Raw genomic sequence first — 22182 nt, 5'->3', positions numbered from 1 at the left:
CCCCTTACCACAGCAGCTATTACGTCGCGAATAGGTCACGCTTTTTTTTATTTCACGGACCACCAACTTCTAACTGCTGTTATAAGCTGCTTTACTGTCTCATAATTGTTTCGATAAAAAAGGAGGCACAAGTCGTGGTTGCTTGGACTCGTGCTGAGCCCTCTCCTGAGGCGGATATTGGCATGAAAATCGAACAAATTTGATAACAATTGAAACGCATTTAATGAGGAACGTAATTTTGTGGCTGCGGATTCATCGACAAGGAAAAAAGTGATTCGAGCATGTTTCTTATGATTTCAGATCGGTCGAGCGAGGAATTCGCTCGTGCTGGCCATCTGGCTGATTGTACTCGCCATTTCGGTACCTGCCAGGGCCGAAAGATGGTCTCGTCAGGTTTCCAACAGCGAATGGATCCCTTTGGCGAATCCGCGCAATCGACAAGGACACAATCAGAATCTTGGAGCCCAAGTGCTTCCTCAAGTTCATCAGCCATTGATTCCTGCTTCGTTGCCACCTGAGCTGCGGCAAGAGTACCAGCAACAGTTGCTGCAGCTTCAGAAAACACAAGAAAGTATTCAAAGATTGTTGCTGTTGCAACAGCAACTGAAAGCGCAGCAGAATTTGTTGCAGGTAAGAGAGCTCACAAACTCGAGGGAAACGAATTGTTTTTCCAATATTTATGAAAAATTTGAAAATTCCTAATTAATTGTTTTCCTTCGCAGAATCAAGCGTTCGCTCCCAATGGATTACCCGAGAGCGAAGAGAATAAACAGGCGCTACACCAAAGTGCTATCGCTAATGCTCAAACGCTTCCCGGGCTAGTCCCGGAGGTTTTGGTACCGCCTCAACTCTCAGAGCAACCGAACCCACCGGTATATACGTCGCAAAATTTCCATGAACCCCAAGGTGAAGATATAAGACAAGAACAATACGAGGATTACAGTGATCGTCAACCTTCGGATTACAGAAATCCTGAAAGGGTGAGAGAAGAATTGAGAGAAGAAGACAAATACGTGCCCGAAGCCCCTACGGGCCAGGGAAGCGAGGGCGAAAACGGTGACGATGGCGAGGAAGAGGTGAACTTTAAACATTATTCAAAATCATTCTCGGTCACGAACCATTTACATTTTACGAATAAAATTCACTTTTCGAGGGGAAATATCAGTGGGACAGGCTGAAAAATTAGGTATTTTTGGGGAATTTTTTTTTTTTATTTTTAGTACATTTTATTAAGCAGAGGAGCACTCGCAAAATGGGATCTCAAAAAAAGACTCCCGGACGTTTGCCAGCACAAGTGCCACAGCAAGCATTTGAAATCAAGAATTCGAAAAGATGGTTAATTTATAATAGTATAGTTATCGCAGCATCGCAGCAAATTATTAATAAAAAAAAGTCAACAATTTAAAAAAAACTCTACGATGCGACGATAGCGATAAGCTTTCTGAAGAGAATTCTTTTTTATAATGAAGTCAATAAGACAAAATTTGACAGAGTTATGCTGTCAACCAGCTCAAAAAACATGGTTTCGAGAAAAACGCGTTTACAGTTTTGAGAGGATAAAATCGGATGATGTAACTTAAATACTAATATGAAAAAAGTTCTTACCGATTAGTCTGGTATCCCTGGACCATATCGAAGCTCTTTTGTGCCCAAGCGCTTGTTTCACACTGATATTCCCCCTTAAACTGCCACTAAAGTTGAGTGAACTCCCAAAAATGTTTGATCAGTCGTTTAGTAGAAATTTTCATCGTCTTACGTTGACGATAACTCGATGAATTAATGAATAAGCTGAGTCCACCGAGTCCAAAAATTCGAAAATTGAGAAATTGACAAAAGAAACGAAAACTTCGCTCGACAAATGGAAAATGTATTAACCGTTTTGCTAAAGGTGCAAGTCGTCTACGTGCCGGCAGAAACGTTGGCTCAACGTGGCCACGCGAAGAACCAGCAACGCGAGCGTGATAGGAAACACTTTGGTAATCAAGACACTCGGCAGCATCGCACCCGTCCTTACACCCATCAGCAAGAATCCTTGGAGAGCAGTGGTCGGCAACGCGAGAATGATCACACGACGGTGTCGCCGGAGGACGACGCTTACGCGCGTGAGTTCCTTCAGCAGTTGCAGAGAGAGCACGAGGGAACTGACCGTTTGTTGAAGGAAGCGCGTGAGAAGGAGCTCGCTCGATTGCGCGAGGAGAGAAAAGAGATTCAGAGACGCGCCAAGTTACAGCAAGCCGCGGTACAGCGGGAGCAGGAAATCCAGCGGCAGCGGGAAGCCGAGAAAAAGCAGAAGGAACTGGCCCGTCTGGAGGAAGCGGCCAAACAGCGTGAGCTCGAAAGAATTCGTGAAGCGAGGGAAAGGCAAAGATTCGAAGAGATGGAGCGATCGAAAAAGGCGCAGGCACGGATAAACGAGGAGAAAAGAAAGCAAGAGGAAGCTCGACTCGCCGAAATCGAGCGCTTGGCAATGTTGGAACGACAGAAAAAGGCAGAGATCGATAAAACGATCGCAGCACAGAGGGATCTGGAGAGGATACAGAAGGAAGAAGAGGAACGTGCGAAAGAGGCCGAGAGGAGTCACCTGGCGCGGCAAAAAGAATTATCCAAAACCCGACAGGAGACCGAAGCTTCGCCCCAGGCCCAACCCCTCATCAGGAATCATCACAATCACCAGCAGCATCTCGGCCAATCAGGAAAATACAACAGACACGGAAGGATTCGCAACAAGCCACGACAGCGTCAACAGCATCAGAACGCCGAAAATTCTCAAAAGATCGTTCACGAAACAACGACGATTACACCGCCGTCGCCCAACCAACCACCGCTGGCAGTCTACATGAGCAAACCGGTCGATGATACGCGAGTCATAAGAATAACGGACGTTTTAAAAACCCTGAAAGGTGCTCAAACCATAGACGTACTCGACAGCGTTGGTCAGAATTCCCCCCAGGTCTTCGTAGGACCATCGAACCTGGAAGTGCCTGAGAGCTACGTGAAATTCGACCTGCCTTACTTGTCCTCCATCGACAACAACAGAGTGGAACGCCGCGTCGACAAATTGCCATTTTTCGTCGCCCCATTGAGCTTCAATCCTCCCCCCGGTTATTCCAAGATTCCATTCCCAGCTCCCCACATCGGTTCGGTCGTGATAAACAACCTCGATTCCAACATATCGATCACTCAACCGGACGGAAGTCTCGAGGAAGTCAATAAATCACAGTTGAGTCCTCTCATAGAACCGAATTCCTTCAGTGAGGATAATAGCCAAGGACAGTCGTATTCGACGCGCTTCGATTCTTCATCGACGCCTAGTTACGCCAATGTTCGCCACGAGGAACCTTCCAGTACGGCGCAGTATCAGACGAGTCCTTCTTACGCGACCGTCGGGGCCAGTGGGCCAGGTTCGAACTACAGATTCCGGCAGCCTTTCGATGCTGGGAATCCTTCCGGGCCGCAAGAACAATCGAAACTGAATTATCAGGACCAGATCCAGCAGCGTCCAGCCTACCAGGAGCAATCTCATCTGCCACTGGCCCAAGAGAATCCTCCGCAATACAGTGACGATTCTGCAAGGTCAACGACTCCAATTTACCGACGACCCAACGTCGTGACTTCTTTCGCTTACCAGGAAAGCCCTCAGCCCGTACCGTCCAGCACGCCCATATACGAGGAGAGTTACTCCAACATACGCGATGACTCGTCGAACGGTCCAGCAAACTCTCAGCTCACCTCAGCCAACGCGGACCCCCCGCAACACCGCCAGGTCGTGAATCGCTACCAACTGACGGATCAGCGGAAGGACCAACGCGGCCAAGAATATTCGAACGTTCAAGTTGACCCGGAGCCCGTGAGGTATGAAGACTCGCCCACGGGTCCCACCCAGTACAACCTGCCTGCTGAACTTCCACCGATCCATCCCCAACTACCCGGTCTCGTAAACTCACTTTTGGATGAAAATGAAGAAACTGCGTTCATCAACAAGGAACCGAGCCTGCCTACGACCACGAGCACGACCACCGTGAGAACGACTACGACTGCTCACGTGCCTTTAACGACCCACAGGACGAGGGGACGTCAGAGAGGCAGAGTGGTGGCGACGAGACCAACCACAACGACCACCCCGGCCCCAAGCTCCTCAGCCAAGTCTCGAGACACGGATAGAACGAGGCGGCCTTTCGGAAGAACGAGATCAAGATACACCACGACTACGGAAGAGTATCGGGAAACTTACGAACCAACGAAAGCCAAAGCTTCGCCAACAACACCGCGGTACACGAGTCAGGAGAACTATCGACGACCGGCCTCATCGAAAAGTCAAAAATACAAGAGCCGCGAGACCGACGATAACCTTCATGCCTCGAGGAGCCAAGTGCAGGACGTCCAAGCCCACGAAGCTGCCAACTCCAGGAACTCACCTTGGGACCAAAATCCCCGACAGCCTGAAAACACCGCGACCGACTCGAACGCCCCGGTCTACTCGCAGTACGACTTCGCATCGGCGACGACCAGTCGAGAAAATTATCCAGCACCCGAGACCGACGGATCCCAGATCCCAAGCACGACTGGCCAAGTCGAATACTCCAAAGACCCGATCCCCCGTCGATCGAAACCCGCCGCCTTGAGCAGCCTGCAGGATCAAGAAGAGTTGATTTCACAACAGTTTCAGGAACGTTATCCAACGGCGGACTTCAGCCAATCGGGCCTCGACGAAGCGCCCGTTAATGGGTTCAACTATCAAATCAGAAACGAAAACACTCCGACGACACCGGCCATTCCACCTTCGTCCAAAGATTTTTCATACTATCAGAACAATCAAGAAGCCTTCGACAGTTCGCATCTCCCTCTCGTATCGACTAACGCACCCTTCAAGTCACGAATCAATGATTATCAACTTCCTCCTCAGTATGAAAGCTCAGGCTTCCGTACTGGTGATCAGAACTCCGGTTTTAGAGGCAACGACGATGGCCTTTACGATCCCTACTCACAGGACGTTGGGGCTCCAGCAGCAGCTCGGGAACCAGCACCGCAGGAGGTAAAGTCAATCCAAGCCACTCATCCAAGCGACTCATAAATAAAAAAGTAGTAAAACGAGGTCAACTCATTTTCAGTGATTGACTTGATGTTGTATATTTTCTCATATTTCCACACCATCGCCATTTACAGTCGTGATTACTATAATTGTGAGAAAACCACAATCCCAAAACTCATTAAACGTATTTTTGAAGCTCACAACGGAAGCCCCGACGACAACGACGACGACGACGACGGAAGCGGCGCCGGTGATTATCCGCCAAAGAGTTCGAGCTCGTTTGGGAGGACGAGGGCGTCCAGAGGCTGTGGTTCAGACGAAATCGCGAGGTAGCCAAGACGAGTACGTTCGTTTCAGTGCCGTCAACAACCAAAACACACCCACAACGGAACGTCCCACATCTCGAAATCGCGAAAACCATCGAACAAAGCCAAAATCCCGTCAGCAACACCAGGGAGTTCAAATACAAACGGAAGGCAACGATTACGTGAGGATCCAGTCCCCTATTAGGACCTTCCAAAAAACCATCGTGACTCCTCCTTCAACCAGTTCGAGAACTACCACCACTCAAGTCCCGATAACCACCACCGAATATGAATCATCTAATGACGAAGTCGAATACGGTTTCATTCGACCACCCAATTTCGCTCCAGTTCAACCAGCCGAAAACCAGTATCAGACGCCTTACAGACTCGGCGACAATCAGGTGAGAATTAAGGAGAAACGACTCTCACTCGAAAATCAACTTTTGGACTTGAAATTTTTATGAGATACAAATCAATACTTTACGCAGCTTTTCCCAAAATTTAAATCATATTGACCGTTTCGTTCGTACGTAATTAATTTTCAAAGTTGGACATTTTTACATGATAAAGTACGTCCCTTTATGGAGGCAATTTACAAAAATTCAGTTATGACAATTTTGGTGCTCTGGCATCTAACTAAGGTAATCCAAAAATCGAATTTCGGTAGAAGAGATTAAATATGACAGTAAAAAATCGGAAAATGCAAGTTCACCGTCTCAATTCATTGCTATGTTACAATAAAGTTTCACTTGATTTGATTTTTTATTTGATATAGTATATTTGCCTTAGTAACAACTTTTAGCCAACAAAGCATGTAACATAGTATCACATACAAAACCAGTTCGAGTATTGGGATCTGACATGGGGGCGTGGCCTAAATTTAATATGGCGCAGACGGGGCTGCTATTCAGGATAGATAATGCTAGTTTTACCAATAAGTGATATTTGCTGGTAGTCCGGTCCAACTTGTAGTCATCGAAACTTCTTTTTTCTTTTTTTTCTCTTTTTGTTATTTTATTTTTTTTTTGCAAGGTGTAAACACAACTACTTCCATTTTTTAATTAATTTTGCGCAAAAACACTAATGTTATTTGATATGTATTAATGAGCAATGCACCACGGCTATAGTTTGAAAATTCAATACCAGATGTCTCACAAATTTTGTCAGATCCCAATATAGAAAACATAATGACGTTAAAAATGATGAGTCGAAGTTACAGATCGCACTAATATAACTGAATAAACTTAAAATATTATAAAAGTAATAGAAACATAAAGCTCTAATAGAAATAATAATTATAATTGTAATACGCATAAAATAATATAAAATAATATTCAATTTCAATTTGAATTTCAATCAGCACAAGATTGATTTTATGACTTGACCATCAATGGTTGTCGGAGAGAGAAATAGTGGGATGTTAAAGCGGGTCGTACTAGTCAATGGACAGTCTTTGACCATATTTTTTAAAAGAAATTACTACAGGCAATTATATGTAGCATAATATTATTAAGAAATGTTATAATGATTTTTGAAGGGTAAATAATATTCAAGTTCATTTTATCATGGAAAATATTTTGTGCAGAGTTGTTAATATGACTCGGTAGTGCATTGTGAAAAGTTTACGTCTGACAACGTCGGGCGTTGAGGTACCCATAATCTCAAGTTATTATGTCAACAAAATGATCCGGCATAACATTCACGCCACTCATGGTAGAGATAAAGGGAAATTTATTTCCAAACGATCGATCCCATACCTTTTGAGGCCTCTCAATAAAAAATCTTACACATTACCAAGCATTTGATGAAATGAAATTTATTTTACAAAAATATACCATCCCAAATTTTTTTTCCGTGCATTTTTTCACAATGTGCAAACCCGCCTTTCTGAGCCAATTGAAATATTTTCTAAACGCAAATTATATACATTTTTTTGCATTAATGTTTAGTTATTTTATGAATGCAATCATTTCTTCATAGTTTTTATATCGCTTGAAATGCTGTGTATCAAAATATCGTCAATTTTTTCATTTGGAGTGAGCCTCTGACAGTAAAGTTAGGTTATGTACAGATGTATACATATATAGGTTTTGCGACGTTGCCACAACTTCTCAGGGTTATAAAATCCTCAGATTCCGTGAGCATTTGTCGTCTTTAACTTTATATTTCTAATTCAGATGTCCGTTGACCCCCTTTTTTTAACTAACCGTTAGAATTCCGAGGGTTCAATTCATATAATTGATTTTTTTTATTATCGACATCTGATATAGAATTGCATCAAATTTTGAGTTATACAAGCTTCGAAGCCATTGCGGCTATAGGCGACACGTAAAATTGGGTTCTTTTTAACTAATAATATTTCGATTAAATAGTCGATAAGGGACCTTGAAATTTCACACAGATCAAGTATTAAGCTTGGACTACGACATACAAAAAAATTAGAGTGCCATCTGAAATCGAGTCTAGTGCTCGTACATCCTTAAGTAAGCCACTCGGGCCATGAGCTAGACAAAAGCAGCCTATACAGCCTTATGCGCACGTGCAGGCCCGCGCAGTTCACGGAAATTAGCCTAACAGCTGATGCGACTCCAAAGTCGCATCAGAATCGAATTATTCACTTTAGTTCTACTAAATAAATAATTTATCAAGAGCAACATTTTAAGCCATCACAATTGATAATATGAATATTCAACACGAATCAGATGAATTGTGAATAATTTTAATTTAAGGAGGAATATCAACTTCACGTAAAGTGAAGTTATGTATATTATGAATTTCATTGTTTTTATCTAAATTATCTAGGTTATGTAAACCCTGTTTGCTTCATTTATACGGGATTAACCCCCAAAAATACGTTATTTTTGGTTGGAATTCATGTGATATATAAAAAAATGGCAAAATTAAACGACCTCAAATTTTGCACACATCTTCTTTAGAGTTCAAACTGCGGAATAGTACTTTTTTTCTAAACTATCACCATTTTTTATTTGATTTGAGTATGAAAAGATGGGGTCTGTGGAGTTATTTCCTATGCGTAAGTGTTGAATATTCCAAGTTTGGAAATGATTTACTAAAAAATGGCTGAATGAAATGGATTAAAAATTGGAGAGGCTACAGAAAATATATCCAAAAATGTATTCTAAAAGTTTCATTAAGCTATCGCCACTTTTCTCAAGCTGGTGTTCCTCCTTAAGAGGATGGATCAGTCGATTTTTGCCATCGTTCTGCGTAGGCTGACAGAGCCTTTTTTTAATCGATCAAACTGTGTCAGAGAATTTCAATTTCGAAAATTTCAAGTGAGGTTAGTCGACTGATCCATACTCTTAAGCTTTTTTTTTGACTTGACGGGAGTAGCCGTTCCCCTTAAATCTCGATCGTTGTCCTGACGATTCCTGAGGAAGAACGAAATTCCAGATTCTCGATCAGTGCAGCAAATCATTTTCAAATTCCTATTAAAATTTTTCCGTCATTTTCAGGCCCAGTTGCAATCCATCGTCGCAACGGACGAGACCGCCGCGGATTCGGTTCCTAACCATGCGCAGGTCTCTCGCAATCGACCAAAGTATCAATCCCCAAATCGTCGCCCCGCGAACAAAGTCGTTACATCGACGTCGCTTACCTCAGAAAATTCGCCTTACACCGAGCGACCCCGTACTCGGATCGAGGAACCAAAGAACAATCGAATTCGGGTTCGGGGTAGGAAACCCGGAAGAAGACGCACGACAACGACTACCACGACCACCACGGAATACATCCTCGAAGAAAACAATGACCTACCGCTCGAAGAGAACTACCCTCGGCCCTTGAAAACTTTAGAGGACTTGGGCGACAGACAAGAGTTTTACAATGAAAAGTTAGAGGCTCTGCCTTTGGGAGCAGGATCGCTGGCGAACTCGGCTCAACACAGTCAAAGTTCGGTGAGTGTTAAAAACAGTGTTGCTTGGCACAATAATCTCGAGCGTTCTCATTGCATTTTTTCCATCGCAGTTTCACCGAGGTACAAATCTCTCTAACGCGTCCAGTCGAATCAATAATTTTTTTGTTTTTTTCTCCCCGAAGTTCACGAGTCAAGACTTCATGCTGAACTTTGGATCGGAGCCAGATCATCTTCTAAATCCAGAAATAGATCAGACCCAATTAGCGAGCGAGGCGACCAGAAAATACGGTAATCCGAGCGGAACACGTTCGAGGAGCCATCAACATAATCGAGACAATCAGGAGCGAGATATTTACGGCTCGGAATCACAATGGTCGACGAAATTAACAAGCGCCTCTTTCCAACCAAGTGCCAACGTCAATGGACTCGGTGATAATGATCGGAAAACATTGAATCATATAGAAAGGAAGAAAAGCTCGTATTCGAAGGACGTTGCGTCGGCTGATGCACCCGAAGTCATAACCGCCCCACCGGAAGAAGCTTACGTCACTATCATGGTCTCTTCGGATGAGGTTCCCAAAAAATCAGCAACTTCACCAGCCGACACTTCGATCGAAACCTCCCCTATGGAGGACACTAATTTTGGAATGAAAACAGGCTTCGAGAACCAACAAAATTTCGTAGAAAATACTACTCCCACTCCTAAACGAACCGCATTCGAATCGAACTCCAATGGAACTGTGGTGAATAGCGAAGAAGGAACGTCCGGAAGTCCCGGTCAGGTGAATCAGCCACCCCGAAGGGTAAGATAAAGATCGTTCGGGATACTCAAACAGCTTGAATTTTTAATGCATCACACCTTTTAAAAAATTTACTGCGAATAGCATTCTCGTATTGGTGGCTTCATCGACTACGAGAAACGTCAGCTAGGATGGCAAATGTCCTGCGCGGGTAAAATGTTAGAATGACTAAAATTTCGAAGAGGTAAAATCTCGAGATTATAAACTTCGAATGATAATATGGGGACAGATCAATTCGACCAGAGCTTTGAATGTCGAAAATAAATAAAGTAGAAAATTCGAGATTCGAAGCACGTTTGCATCGAAAAAAGAATGTAACAATCGCCCATAGAACGACGACTAAAATATCGATTATTCGAAAATTCGACTATATCACTCTTTCGATTTTTTGCTACTCTATATTCTGGTCTATCTATAAAACAGCTACTCTCCATTTTAAATCCGAAAATATGAACTTTCGACATTCGTATGGTCTGTTAAAATTGCATTCGAAATGAAAACTATCGAAATATATATTTTCGAGTAAATACGAATTCGAAGAAGGAACGTTCGATTGAACACGTAATCTGCTAAACAGTCGATCAGAAATAAGAATTTCGAATTACTCATTTTTCTCTAATACGATACTACACTTTGAAAATTTCGAAATATCGACTTTCTACAATTTGGTTATTTGACATTGGACCTTACCCTGTCCTGCCAGTTAGAATTGCAATGAGACAATCTCATGGGAGTTTTAATACAGATTAAATATCAACGCGGTTGGAGTTTTCCTTCCCCCATAAAAAACGAACTATCAGACACTGAAACATAGTCCTCAGGGAGAATTCTCCATTTCTTTTTCCACCTTCTGTAATTCTATATTTTTTCACGAGTGAAATCGAGTTGAAAATGCTCTAAAATGTTTCAGGTCGGTGGACGAAGACGGCGAGTTCGAGTGCGCGTCCGACCGGCAGCGAGCGATGACTTCGTCACCGCGGAATCTCAGCATTTTAATTCCGCAGTGAATAATTTGCTCCAAAGCAGGCTGAAATACCGTCGCCGTCCGGAGGAATCGAGAGGAGCAGTGACGACAACCTTGCCCCCGAACTACGACGACTACACCAGTACGTTGCCACCGGAGAAAAGCATTTTTGAAGATTTGCTAAAAGAAGTTTTCGCAGCAGAGAATAAGTCGAGTAGCGCTGATAGTGAAGTTACGACTCCCAGTCAGAGCTCTCCTGAGCCGAGCGAAGTGCCTCAGGATCAACTTAATACAGTTTCGCAAGTTCAGGAATACACAACAGAACCGGAAGTGTCGAGGTCGCCCGAAGTTCTATCGGAACAATCCAATGTCGTTGTCAACCGGTCCGACGAAGTTTCTGTGGCTCCCAATCAATCCGAAGTCATCGGAACGTCTGGCAATTCCTCCGCTAACGCGTCAACGGCTGAAGAAGCAACGAACTCGACTGGGGAAAGCTCGAGCAATGCTAACGAGCCGGATTCGTCAACGGACACTCCTCTCATGACGACTATGACCGTCCCAAGAAAATCCTGGGATTCGACGAGTCCTTACAGAGACTCGGCGGCCTTGAACAACGGAGAAGATCTCAGTTACTCGGAGAAGAACAGCGAGAACGAACTTTTCGACGAAAACGCAAAGGGACCGGATAATCGAATAATTGATAGCGATTACAGAGCGGAAACGGCCAAGAACGAAGATAATTTATTGAGCGCGAACAACGAGGAAGAAAATTATCCGAAGAATCATCGCAGCGAGTGGAGCGAGGTGCGTTACCCGACGAGTCCGGAATTGCTCAACTACAACCGTCGACCGAATGCGACGACGAGCCCCCATCTGCCTGGAAGCTCGACGGAATCCGGAGGCGACGCGGGGGTAAAGACTCTCTCTGATTACGTGAAAGCAATATTCGATTCGATGAAAAATGCTGAGGAGCAGAAGAGCGAAAACGAAACATTTTCGAGGGGTGATTCGACATCTCCTGGCGATGAACGCGTCTCGTCGAGCACGAGTTATTCACCCGGAACGAGCGAGGATTCGGAAAGCGTTCCAACCACAATTCCATCGAGCTCCGATTATCCGACGGAAAAAGTAGAAATATCGGAAGATTCTTCGGTTAAATTGGCCTCGAACTCGTCGGAGAGTGAAAGTGAAGGGAAGGATGAAGATCCAACGGTAGGGAATACGGAAAATCCCGTTGAAAATGATACGGAAGAGTTTACCGAACCTCCGCAGAGTACAGAAATCGTCGAAACGACGAAATACGTCGAAGAAACAACGGAAGTGTCGACAGAGGCAAGTTCCAGCGAGACGTCAAACTCGTTCACAATTTCACAACCTTCAGAAGCATCCGCTATGACGGATTCGGCAAATCCGATCGATCACAAAACTACAGCCGCCACTGAAAGTTCACCTCAAGCCAAAAATTCGTCTGAAACGAAACTGGGCGCGATACTTCGCACTTCGACCACGACCAAGGTTTCCCACATGACTGAAATTTGTTACCGAGGCAGATGTGTCATGACCAAACCGAAAAAGGAAGTTTATGCGAGATGATTGGCTGAGGGATGAGACAGCGACCCTCGTCGACGATCCCAATCGAATTCGTGACTCAACAACTCTCGTGGAAACAAAATAATGCTGTCAAAAATCACTTAAATATCAACTCAGTCGTGTGATCGAGGCGTATGAATAGCTGATAAGAAAATATGCGGGAATATACCAATATTGTCAGTGTCCAAGCGAATGTGAACGAAGTACTTACATTGCAAACTATTTTTCATCTTACTTTTCAATGCACCGCAACTCTAGTGACGGTGAATGTCAAAAATATATTTTCCAACAAACACTTGTATATTTTCGCATATTTTTTGAGGTCCGGTGTCGAATTTTACAGAGCGAAGTGCTTCGCCAAGATTTTGGAGACGTTCTCCAAAAACGCAATTTGCTACATTTATTAGCAATCGTTTAAAGAAAAATGGAAGAGTCATGAAATTTTACATCGGATTTTTGTACTTAAACTTTGTCTTTATCATTCATTATATTTTCCATCATTATTTATTCGACGATTTCCCTATCGTCACACTGTGAGGGCGCGTGCGTCAGATTAATTGTATTTATCTCACGATGACGAAATGTGCGTAATTATAGGGACAAATTTGCATAACACTGACAACGACATGACGCTGAAGCTTGTTATTACAAATTGCCCTCGTTTCGTATACACATATGTAGCTCTATTAACGTTCATAATACGCATTAAATTATTTCCCATTGCAATAACAGAGAACGAGAACGATAGCAAGCTAACTGATCGGTTTTCTATTATTATTTGTAACGATTCTCATCACGTGAGAGTCGAGATATTTCAAGTATTTTTTATCGTTGTATAATTCTTATTTAATTATGTTATTTTATACATTTTTTTATCGTAAATTTACTTGTAATATATCTTAGTTTGTTCCTAGGCTCGATCGAGAAGTTATTTCGGAAAATAAAAATTTTTGAAAAATTCTTTCTTGACTATCATTTTTTATTCACTCTTCTTCCATTGGATATTGCGATTTATAAATTCGTATATTTACGCGGATTTCTTCTGTCGTAAATACAAAAATAACTCGTGAAATATTACCCTCACTTTTTCCATTCAGCTGGATATTTACGATCGAGTTTCAACGAAAACTGATGGAGAAAAAATAGTGAAATCTTGTCGGTAACTGCCACCAGGTTTTTCGAATTTTTAATCGATTGCTCGCAAGGATGATGGAAAAATGAAAAAGAAAAAAAAACCAAAAACTTTTTTTGGCATTTTCTGTTGCAGGAGAAATTTGAGTAATTCCGACCGCCTGAGGGAAATTGATTAATAACCAACCACATAATGAAATTACAAAATAAATTTTCGATCTATTTTATTCCTTGATATCTTGTTTGCGATATCCGATGTAAATTTTGAAAAATAGATGAAGAAAAAATCGCGAGATATTTAGCAAAACATAAGACGGCCCGACGGCACGACGTAAAATAAATGGACTGAAACTAAATTGCATTAGAAATTGCTACACATATCGCAAACATATTTCCGACTCGTACTTTCGCTTGTGCAACTTTGTGAGCCCCCATTTCACACTGGATTCACATAATCCAGTCTTCGGATGGTGAATTTTCATATTTTTCAAAACAAAAATAACTTTTTTGTTTTCACATCGTTCATTGCTACATTTATGCACTCAATATCATCATACGTTGACGTTTTCTTTCATGTGTATTTACGACGTTACTGAAATTTGAAAAAATCAATCGATATAGGGTGAGAACAGAAGGTCCGGAATTCCCCGAAACAAGCCGTTCGAAATTACTCCAAACTGCGAAATTTCACAAATTAATAAATAATTAAAAAACAGTGGGTGAGCCCGAGTTTGAAGTGCGTTAATGATTCTTCTATGGAATAAGGATATTAAATTAATTTTTTTAATAACATTGAAACCGCTCATCCCGTAGTTTCATCATGCAATTTAATGTATAGGCAAAATTAGATCAAAATGAAAAAAAAAAAAAAATTTTCGATTGTTTCAATTTTCTGTAAATCTTCCACACCAAACCGATGTCAAAAACTGTTGATGAGGCCGTTGAAAAAGATTACAATGATCGATGACAGAATGTTTTGAAAAAAGGAAATTAAGGTAAGAGACTTTCTAGAATTTTGACGCTGGCCATTTTTCTCGGGAACCAGCACACAACTGCGTTCTGCGCTGCATCGAGTGTTCACAGAGCTTCGGATGTCGGACCGTCGATTGCTAATTTTCGAGAGAACGGAAAATATACGAATGCAACAATACTCCGATGAGCCTTTGCGAAGCAACAATTGCAGCAATCACAAAACGGTTATTGCGAAAAGTTTAGTTCGGTCGGGGAGCTCGAATTCGAGAGATTTCTGGAATAAAATGGCTGAAACGATGTGGAAATGGAAATTCTGCACTCGCGAATTCCACGGAGCGCAACTCCAATGACCAAAAGCTTGCCAATTGTGCATGCTCGACGCACATCCCCGATATTGAAACAGCCAACTTACATATTTTCACTCAATATTCTGACTGGTGGAACAATCTGTGAAATAATCATGCGTGAGGCCGTTCAGCAACGTTTGGCATTCGTCAGAAGTAACGTTCGAATGTTTGAACTCGATTGGAGCCTGCAGCGAACATTCACGTTCACTGCAAACGGTACGAAACCTCGTTGGTGAATTTACTTGTGTTTAGTTTTACTTGTGGAGGAGTCAAGTTTTCAAGGATGAGCGCGCGGCAAGTGCAGTACTTACTTGAGAAGCCTAAATAATTGAGGATCGTAAATTCAACAAATTTCGAGCAATCCGTTTTTTCAGTTTACATGCCAAAGCCCCGGTAGCATATTTGCCATATTTCTGTATTCGAGCGTTCATGCGCTCGTCAGCAAATTGCTGATTCTCAACAAAAATAGCTCGACTGTTCCGCATAAACGAAAGTAAGACCTGCGCAATCGACTCGGATCGAAGGCTCGTGCGTGATCCCACACACTTGTTAGCATCTTAAATGTATATCATGTCGACCTATCATCTTCCGATGGCCTTAATGATTTCCACGCTTTTGAATAGCAGCCCTGCGCGCAGGTTCCTGATCAAATAAACCGAAGGGCAAACGGTAAACAGTTTTTTATCCTGTGCACTCGTGTGAACGTTTTGAATCCTGTCGCTGCACGATTCCTCTGCTGAAGGTTGCTCGGTTTATAAAAATACACGACGTTCAGTTACTGCGTACTTTTTCTTCCTCGTTTCAAGGTAGATCGTGCTCGAAGGATCGTATTTTATGGGTGTCCAAATTAAGTCGATTTTTAGTTCCTAATTAAGAATATTTAAACTCTAAATTAACTTCAGAGTTATTAATTCAATATTGTAAATGCATTTTTTCAATTTATTAATTAAACGGGGATCAACGTAGTATATGTTTATTCGTCTTCGGCTAAAATACTATAGTTTTTTATGTAAAAATCGCTTTAGAGAGCGTTAAGGGTAAACACAAAGGGAAATGGATCAAGAAAAAAGTGTTAATAAAAAGACAAAAGGTTATGACAGCAATGGGTCGAGCCAAGAAGAAACGAAATGCCGAAATAAGCGAACGTGAGGTTGCTCATTTTACCAATTTCATTCAATCATTAACGTAATACATCTTTATTACTAGTAAGATAATCGTGTCGAATTTTTTTCCAGACCTTCGTTATATACTTCATTATTATTGTGTACTTTTTCATAAATTTTTTCTTTATATTTGAGGACGTTTATTTAAATAACCAATAAGATGAAGCCTTTAAAATTTACGTGTGTCAGTCGACTACTTATTTAAACTCTATGTAAATTTCAAGACTTTCTTAAAAGAATCGTTTCGAGCATGAACTATCTCAAAGACTGCAGCTGATTATTGTCCCATAATGTGACTAGTTTTTCCATGATTGTCTCGAATTTATTCATCAAACATTGGAAATCCATGAATCTCAATTCCTCGTGGTCACACCGCATGAAAATGGGACGAAGGACTTTTACATGAAGGTGCAAAATGGATACGATTGCTATTGATAAACTACTTATGAAAATGTCCAATTCAACATCATTCGCCTGAGAGCCTCGTGATCTTTCTACTGGTGGCAGTCCTGGTCAATGAGTTTTCAACGAATTCTTCCAAAACTTGGATTTTTGGGGTTTATGTCAGATCTGGATTTAAATTGAGAGCAAAATAATTTAAGGCACTTGAGATGAATTCGAGTACAAGCGTTGAAATACGAGATCAATAATAGGACTCAAACTCCAGAGGTTGTTCTCAAGATTCGCTTCGAGAGAATTTAAAATTGAGATTTTGCTTCGGTTTCAAAATAGAGATAATCAAACACCAACGAGCTCGCATTGACTCAAAGTCCACGAAATTATTTCAAGTTCTCAAAATGCTTGGGAAAAAGTGATCTCGATAAACGAAATTTAGATGAAAAATCTTGAATGAAGAAAGCCGAATATTGATGAAGAATAAAAATTGATTTCTTGAAACCCAAAAACCTACCACAATCCAGTTTTTTCTACTACAATAATCCATCGATTCCATGCAGAGAAAATAAAAGTCGTGAAAGCCTCTCCGGGGGTTCCGCACAGTCTGATAAAACTCTCGTGAACGGAAACTGGGATTAAGCCTTTCGCCACTGCAGCTCACTGCACCGTCATATAAATGAGGATGTATCTCTCCCATGCAGGCGTTAGTATACGTCGCTAAGGGTATTTTAAGTCTATACATCTGTTTGACGTCAGTTCCCTGAGCCGTTGGAACGGCCCTAATTTTTACTATCCCAATCCTACTAAAAGTGGCTGAAGCTTGACTCGAGGGTGTCGGTACAGCGGTTTACAAATAATTGGAAAACCGTAGCTTTTCAGAGGCTCGCGTTAATCCGAAGTTGAAAATGATTTCCGGAGCAGAACAATGTTCCTATCGAATGCGGAAGAAAGCTTTTGGGTGCGCGGGAGAAAATGATTATAAGAAAAAAAAAATAGCGGAGTCCGACGCTCGAGGGTTGCAGCCCGAATGAGCGAGCCGTCGGAAACAAGGAGAGGAAAAGTTGAATTGTTTATTTCGTTATTCGGAGGGTCGAAAAAGCTTGGTGCGTAGGTTGTCGGCGGCGTTGCAAGCAATGGCCGCAAAGTGCGCGTCTTCGTATCGTCGCCGTGGGGGACAAGAAACAAGAGCAGACACAAATATACGCGTGTGCAGAGCCAGAGAGACGTCGAGTACATACACAAAGCCTCGAATCGTCCGGCTGTTACATCAAAGATGGTTGGGAGCGCGAGGGTGGCTTGGAGGGTCGCGAGAGCGAGGGAGAGAGTCGCGGAGCGGGCTCATCGATCGGAACGGCGCATGCTTCGGGTTCGTAGGGTCGTAGGATAGATGGCGCATGATCGCAAAAAAGTTTCGCCCCATCCCCGAAGCTCGATCGTCACACGGCCGACGGCGGCTTACGAAGCTCGAACGCTCGTGGACAAAAGTGGGAGGACCGGTCTCGGCGTGGAAGGAGGGACGGAGATGGTCGATGAGGGTGGAAGTTGGGGTGGTCGAGGGGGTGTTGGAATGAAGCCACGGCAGGGGGGGGGCCAGGCGAGAAGACGTCGACGACGACGGCAACGCCATGCGGCCGTCAGTACAAGCGCAGGGGTCCTCGATTAAGGACGAGACAGGAAATTCCTGCCCCGCAATCGGGTTTCTCACTATGCCAGGCGGCGAGGGGTCGAATGACCCTACGATCGATTTCCATAACGATTTAAGAAAAGTTATAAATAAAGTAACGAGTTACACGACGGATAACCGCGAGCGAAGTGGCGTGTGCGCGTCTCCGTCGAGCTCCGAAACAACTACAACGAATATGACAACCAACACTACTGAGCATGATAACGATCCCGCCGCGATTACCCTGATCACGGGCGACGGCCTCAGGCGGAGAAAGGTCATACGCGCGGCTAAAGAAACTTTTGACAAGGGTAAGAGATCGCTCACTACAACGGATCCTTTTCATCCACTCTTTCTACCTCAATCCCAACGCCCTTTGCTCCTCACTTTTCATTTTCACGCGACAATAAAATACCCTCAATCACAACAATAGTAGTTTTCCAATACACCAACCCCTGCGAGTTTTCCAGCCTCGAATCGCGTGCGAATTATCGACTCGAGCCGCCTTCCGACGTCCGGGTTCATTGCCCACGAGTCTCACAACCGATGACGTTTCTAGGAAAATCCGCTTAAAACATCCCCTCGGTAATGACCCGACCGCCGCGAATGCACAGCCTTCCAAATACTCTCGAAACTCTCCGGCATCCAGCGAGCAAGAGTGCCAGAGATACTTGCACGGGTCACGTGGCATACGTAGAAATCCGGAAAAGTCCCTCGCCTTGGCCCAAATATTTTCGTCCTGTCCATCCAGTGCGATTACCTAACGCCCTGACACTTTTTTCAAACACGCTCGAAGATCCCCGCATGAAACGGGCTCACCGGAGACTCCTGGACAGTTGCGAAACGTTTCACAAAAATTCCCCAGGTTAAGGAGTCGCCGGGGAGCCACGCTGGAAAAACCAGCTCCTAATTTAAAAGCGATTAAAATGTCGAGCATCGCAGAGCACCTACCGAATTACGACGCCAGACCCAGTTTCAGCTCCCCATTTCCTATGTACGTCCGGAGTTCCATGACTCATGCCCCACCACAGCGAGGCTGCCCGATCACGTGGCACCGTCCCTCTTCGTACGGGAAACTCCATACGAAATTCTCTCTACGAGATTACCGCGCGAGCGAGAGTTTGCACGGTTGGTAAATGCTGGAAAACCGGATGGTATGCTTGTTTAAACGTTCAAAGTCGTCGTCCGATGGCAGTGAACCGAGCGAAGGTGTTCCAAGGGCCCTCGACTGGGGAGGTCAAATGCACGTAATCCTAAGCGGATTCCAGACGCCATGCACAACGCGTCACATTTTCCTTACGTGTGTTTACGACTCTCGAGATTCTCCTCGCATGAAAATGGATGCTCGATGGCACGTGATAAGTTCATTGGATTCGGGTTTTCGGACCTTTGTCGAGGCAACTTCGTCGGTTCTGTTCCTATTATTTTTTTGCTTTTCCTCCTTCCTAATTGTACTTTATCGCATCTGCACGAGGGGGCACCAGAGAACTGTGCAAATCCGGCAATGCGGGTTGCTTAATTTCATTGAATTTACAGCTCGTTACTGGACTCGTCGCTTTTAAGTGGAAATTTATTTTTTTTCGGTTCTGGTGATACGATCATTGGAATATCACAGCCAATTGAATTTTGACGAATTTTTTTCACTGGCCGTTCCGGAAAATATTCGACAAGCTGGAGAAATCGTGAGATTTTTGTATCCGCACCGATTTAAAGGATTTGAATTTCAAACAAGATTTGTTGGGTCCCAAAAAATGTTTCGACGATCGCGTGTGTCAAACATTCTGAGTGGAACGAGGAAACTAATTTGCTTTGAGATCCATGGACTTTAGTTTCCTCAGCAACCGGAAGTGCAGCCTGGAAATACAAACGTCTTGATTGCACTGCGCAGAGGTGATAAGGCGATGTTATTCACGGTGTAAAGCGATGCGAAAGCCCCTTTCATTAGTGAACGTTACATCTAAGAGTAAGACCACTGACAACGCGTAGTTCTTGCAAGTAGAAATTTTGGAAGCCAGAACAACACTTCTGCGGTCGTGAACGGAGATCCAGTGGGTGGTGAAAGCTTGAGATAATCTCCGTGAAAACTACACGACGAGAAAAAAATTGACTCGAGGGCAAACGGGACCGAGCAACTTGCCATGAAAGCAGCGAACATTTTCGTACTCGATTAGCCAATCAGTGAAGAAAGTTTCAAGTTAACGGAATGGTTCGATTCTCACCCTGATTGATACGAATATTTATTGAGAATTAGTCAAAAGAACTCAGATCAATACAGTTTTGTCTAAAAAAAACGCAGCAACGTCTTGGTGGCGAGATGACATTTTTTTTTCAATTTTATTGATCGATTCCTGAGCACCTGATATGAGAATTCATTTTTGACAGATTCTCTTCCCTTTATGACGACGACTATCTCGTCTATGCAACGAATTCTGGATCATCGAGTACGAGATGAGCAAACTCGTATTTCACGCGAATTGGTGAAAAGTGACGAAGTTTGCAGCATTCGAGTCCAACGAAATGAACGAAAAAAACATTTTCATTGAGCAATTTTTTATTTCACGAATTACTGGAATTATTGGAGGTTGTTAGATCATTTCGTTGGACTCGAACGTTGAGAACCTCGGATTTAGCCAGGAAACTGGCAAAATACGCAAAAGATCGACCTGTTCATTGCCAAAAAAACGTCAAAACTCGAAATGGATCAAGCCCGAGCTCCAATCGTATCCGCTCCAATTTCTGCAGAGGCCGATCGATCATTCGATCGAAAATTCCTCAGTCAAACGTTCTCACTGCAACGCCATAACTTCACAGCGTGGAGGCGCTGGAATCGCACCAATAATTTCGTATGTGCGTGTTAAGAAAGCCGGAAACTATTTTCTCATTCGTATAAAAAACCTTGGCGAACGGTTTGCACCCTGCAAATGGTCGTGTGAAAATATTAGCAGCTACAGCCACGTTACGGAAGTTCTTGCCAAGTTTTGTTTTTCAGTGTTTCCCCCAACCAGCATAGCCTTTGTAGCGAGCCCAGCTGAGCAATGCGATTGAGTTCGAAGCGAGCGATCCTACGGCGCTATAGGAGCTGGCCAAAATCGCCATTTTTGTCGAAACTTGGTCTCGGTTGCATCGATTTCACTTGCCTCGTCTCTAAGATAAAATTCGCCTTAAAAAATCCGCTTTTCGTGTATCCTCCCTGTAGCTGCTGAATGTCTCTCAGCGATTCCCCGACCAAGCCGGAGAGGAAAATCTCGTGTTTGCATTCGAGAAAAAATGCGTTCGCAATCAAGGGATCCTCGCCGAGGAATTCTCTTCTAAATGCTGCAACAAGAGAATCGACTGCAAAGATCACGAGCCAGTACGTTCTCCCTTAGTTGACGTTAGCTCTTCCAATTCCTGAGAGTCGGTAAAGAACTTTCGCGACGTCGACTCCGTGGAGACGTCGGCGAAGGAATTCTTCTGAAAGTCACGCGTGAGTCGACGCGTTCGCACCTTTTGTCGGATCCCAACATTCCATCGGTTACCTTTAAAAGGATTTTCCCCTTTAAAGTTTTCAGACCGTTCTAGCTTCGATGCTTTTCGGCCGTCATTGTTACACAACTCCCTGGCTTTGCTCCCGGATTGTGTCTGATTATTGACGCTGATCCTGGAGCACGCTTATTCCAACTTTTCAATGCAAAACTAAATCCCTCCGCAGGTTTTCCTCCCTGGACATATTATTCGTCTGACTTCATCGACTTAGATCCTGCCAACTTATACGTATTAAGGATTACAAGGGATTGGCGGGGGCTAACCAGATACTAAGTTCATTCGACCATCCGAATCTGAGGCGAGATTGACCCGGATTTTCAAAACTTTCAAGTCAATGGCCTGGACGTCAACGAGTTGGTAGGAAACGACTCGAAATTCGAATTTAGACACTGAAAATTCTTATTTTTGTGAAAACTTTCC

At 43.3% G+C, this 22182-nt stretch overlaps 2 protein-coding genes across 5 annotated transcripts in view; both read left to right on the top strand.

Annotated features, from left to right (window-relative positions):
- Nucleotides 1-223: 223 nt before the first annotated feature.
- LOC122418494 (mucin-5AC) lies at nt 224-13526 on the top strand. Its single transcript, XM_043432741.1, has 8 exons — nt 224-232; nt 301-630; nt 723-1076; nt 1889-5032; nt 5226-5735; nt 8811-9251; nt 9394-10014; nt 10922-13526. Exons 1-8 carry the CDS (start codon nt 224-226, stop codon nt 12566-12568), a joined length of 7056 nt encoding a protein of 2351 aa, XP_043288676.1. The 3' UTR covers nt 12569-13526.
- A 4682-nt stretch (nt 13527-18208) lies between these two features.
- Nucleotides 18209-22182, top strand: part of wwk (white walker) — a 38570-nt gene continuing 34596 nt past the window's right edge. For all 4 annotated transcript variants that reach the window (XM_043433041.1, XM_043433040.1, XM_043433039.1 and 1 more), the window contains exon 1: nt 18209-18548. In XM_043433041.1, the coding sequence (XP_043288976.1) occupies nt 18281-18548 (268 nt within the window). In that variant the 5' untranslated portion in view covers nt 18209-18280. The remainder of the gene's footprint in view (nt 18549-22182) is intronic.

Source organism: Venturia canescens, chromosome 1 (genome assembly GCF_019457755.1).
Source record: "Venturia canescens isolate UGA chromosome 1, ASM1945775v1, whole genome shotgun sequence".
Classification (NCBI taxonomy): domain Eukaryota; kingdom Metazoa; phylum Arthropoda; class Insecta; order Hymenoptera; family Ichneumonidae; genus Venturia; species Venturia canescens.
This window is presented reverse-complemented; position numbering and strand designations above follow the sequence as displayed.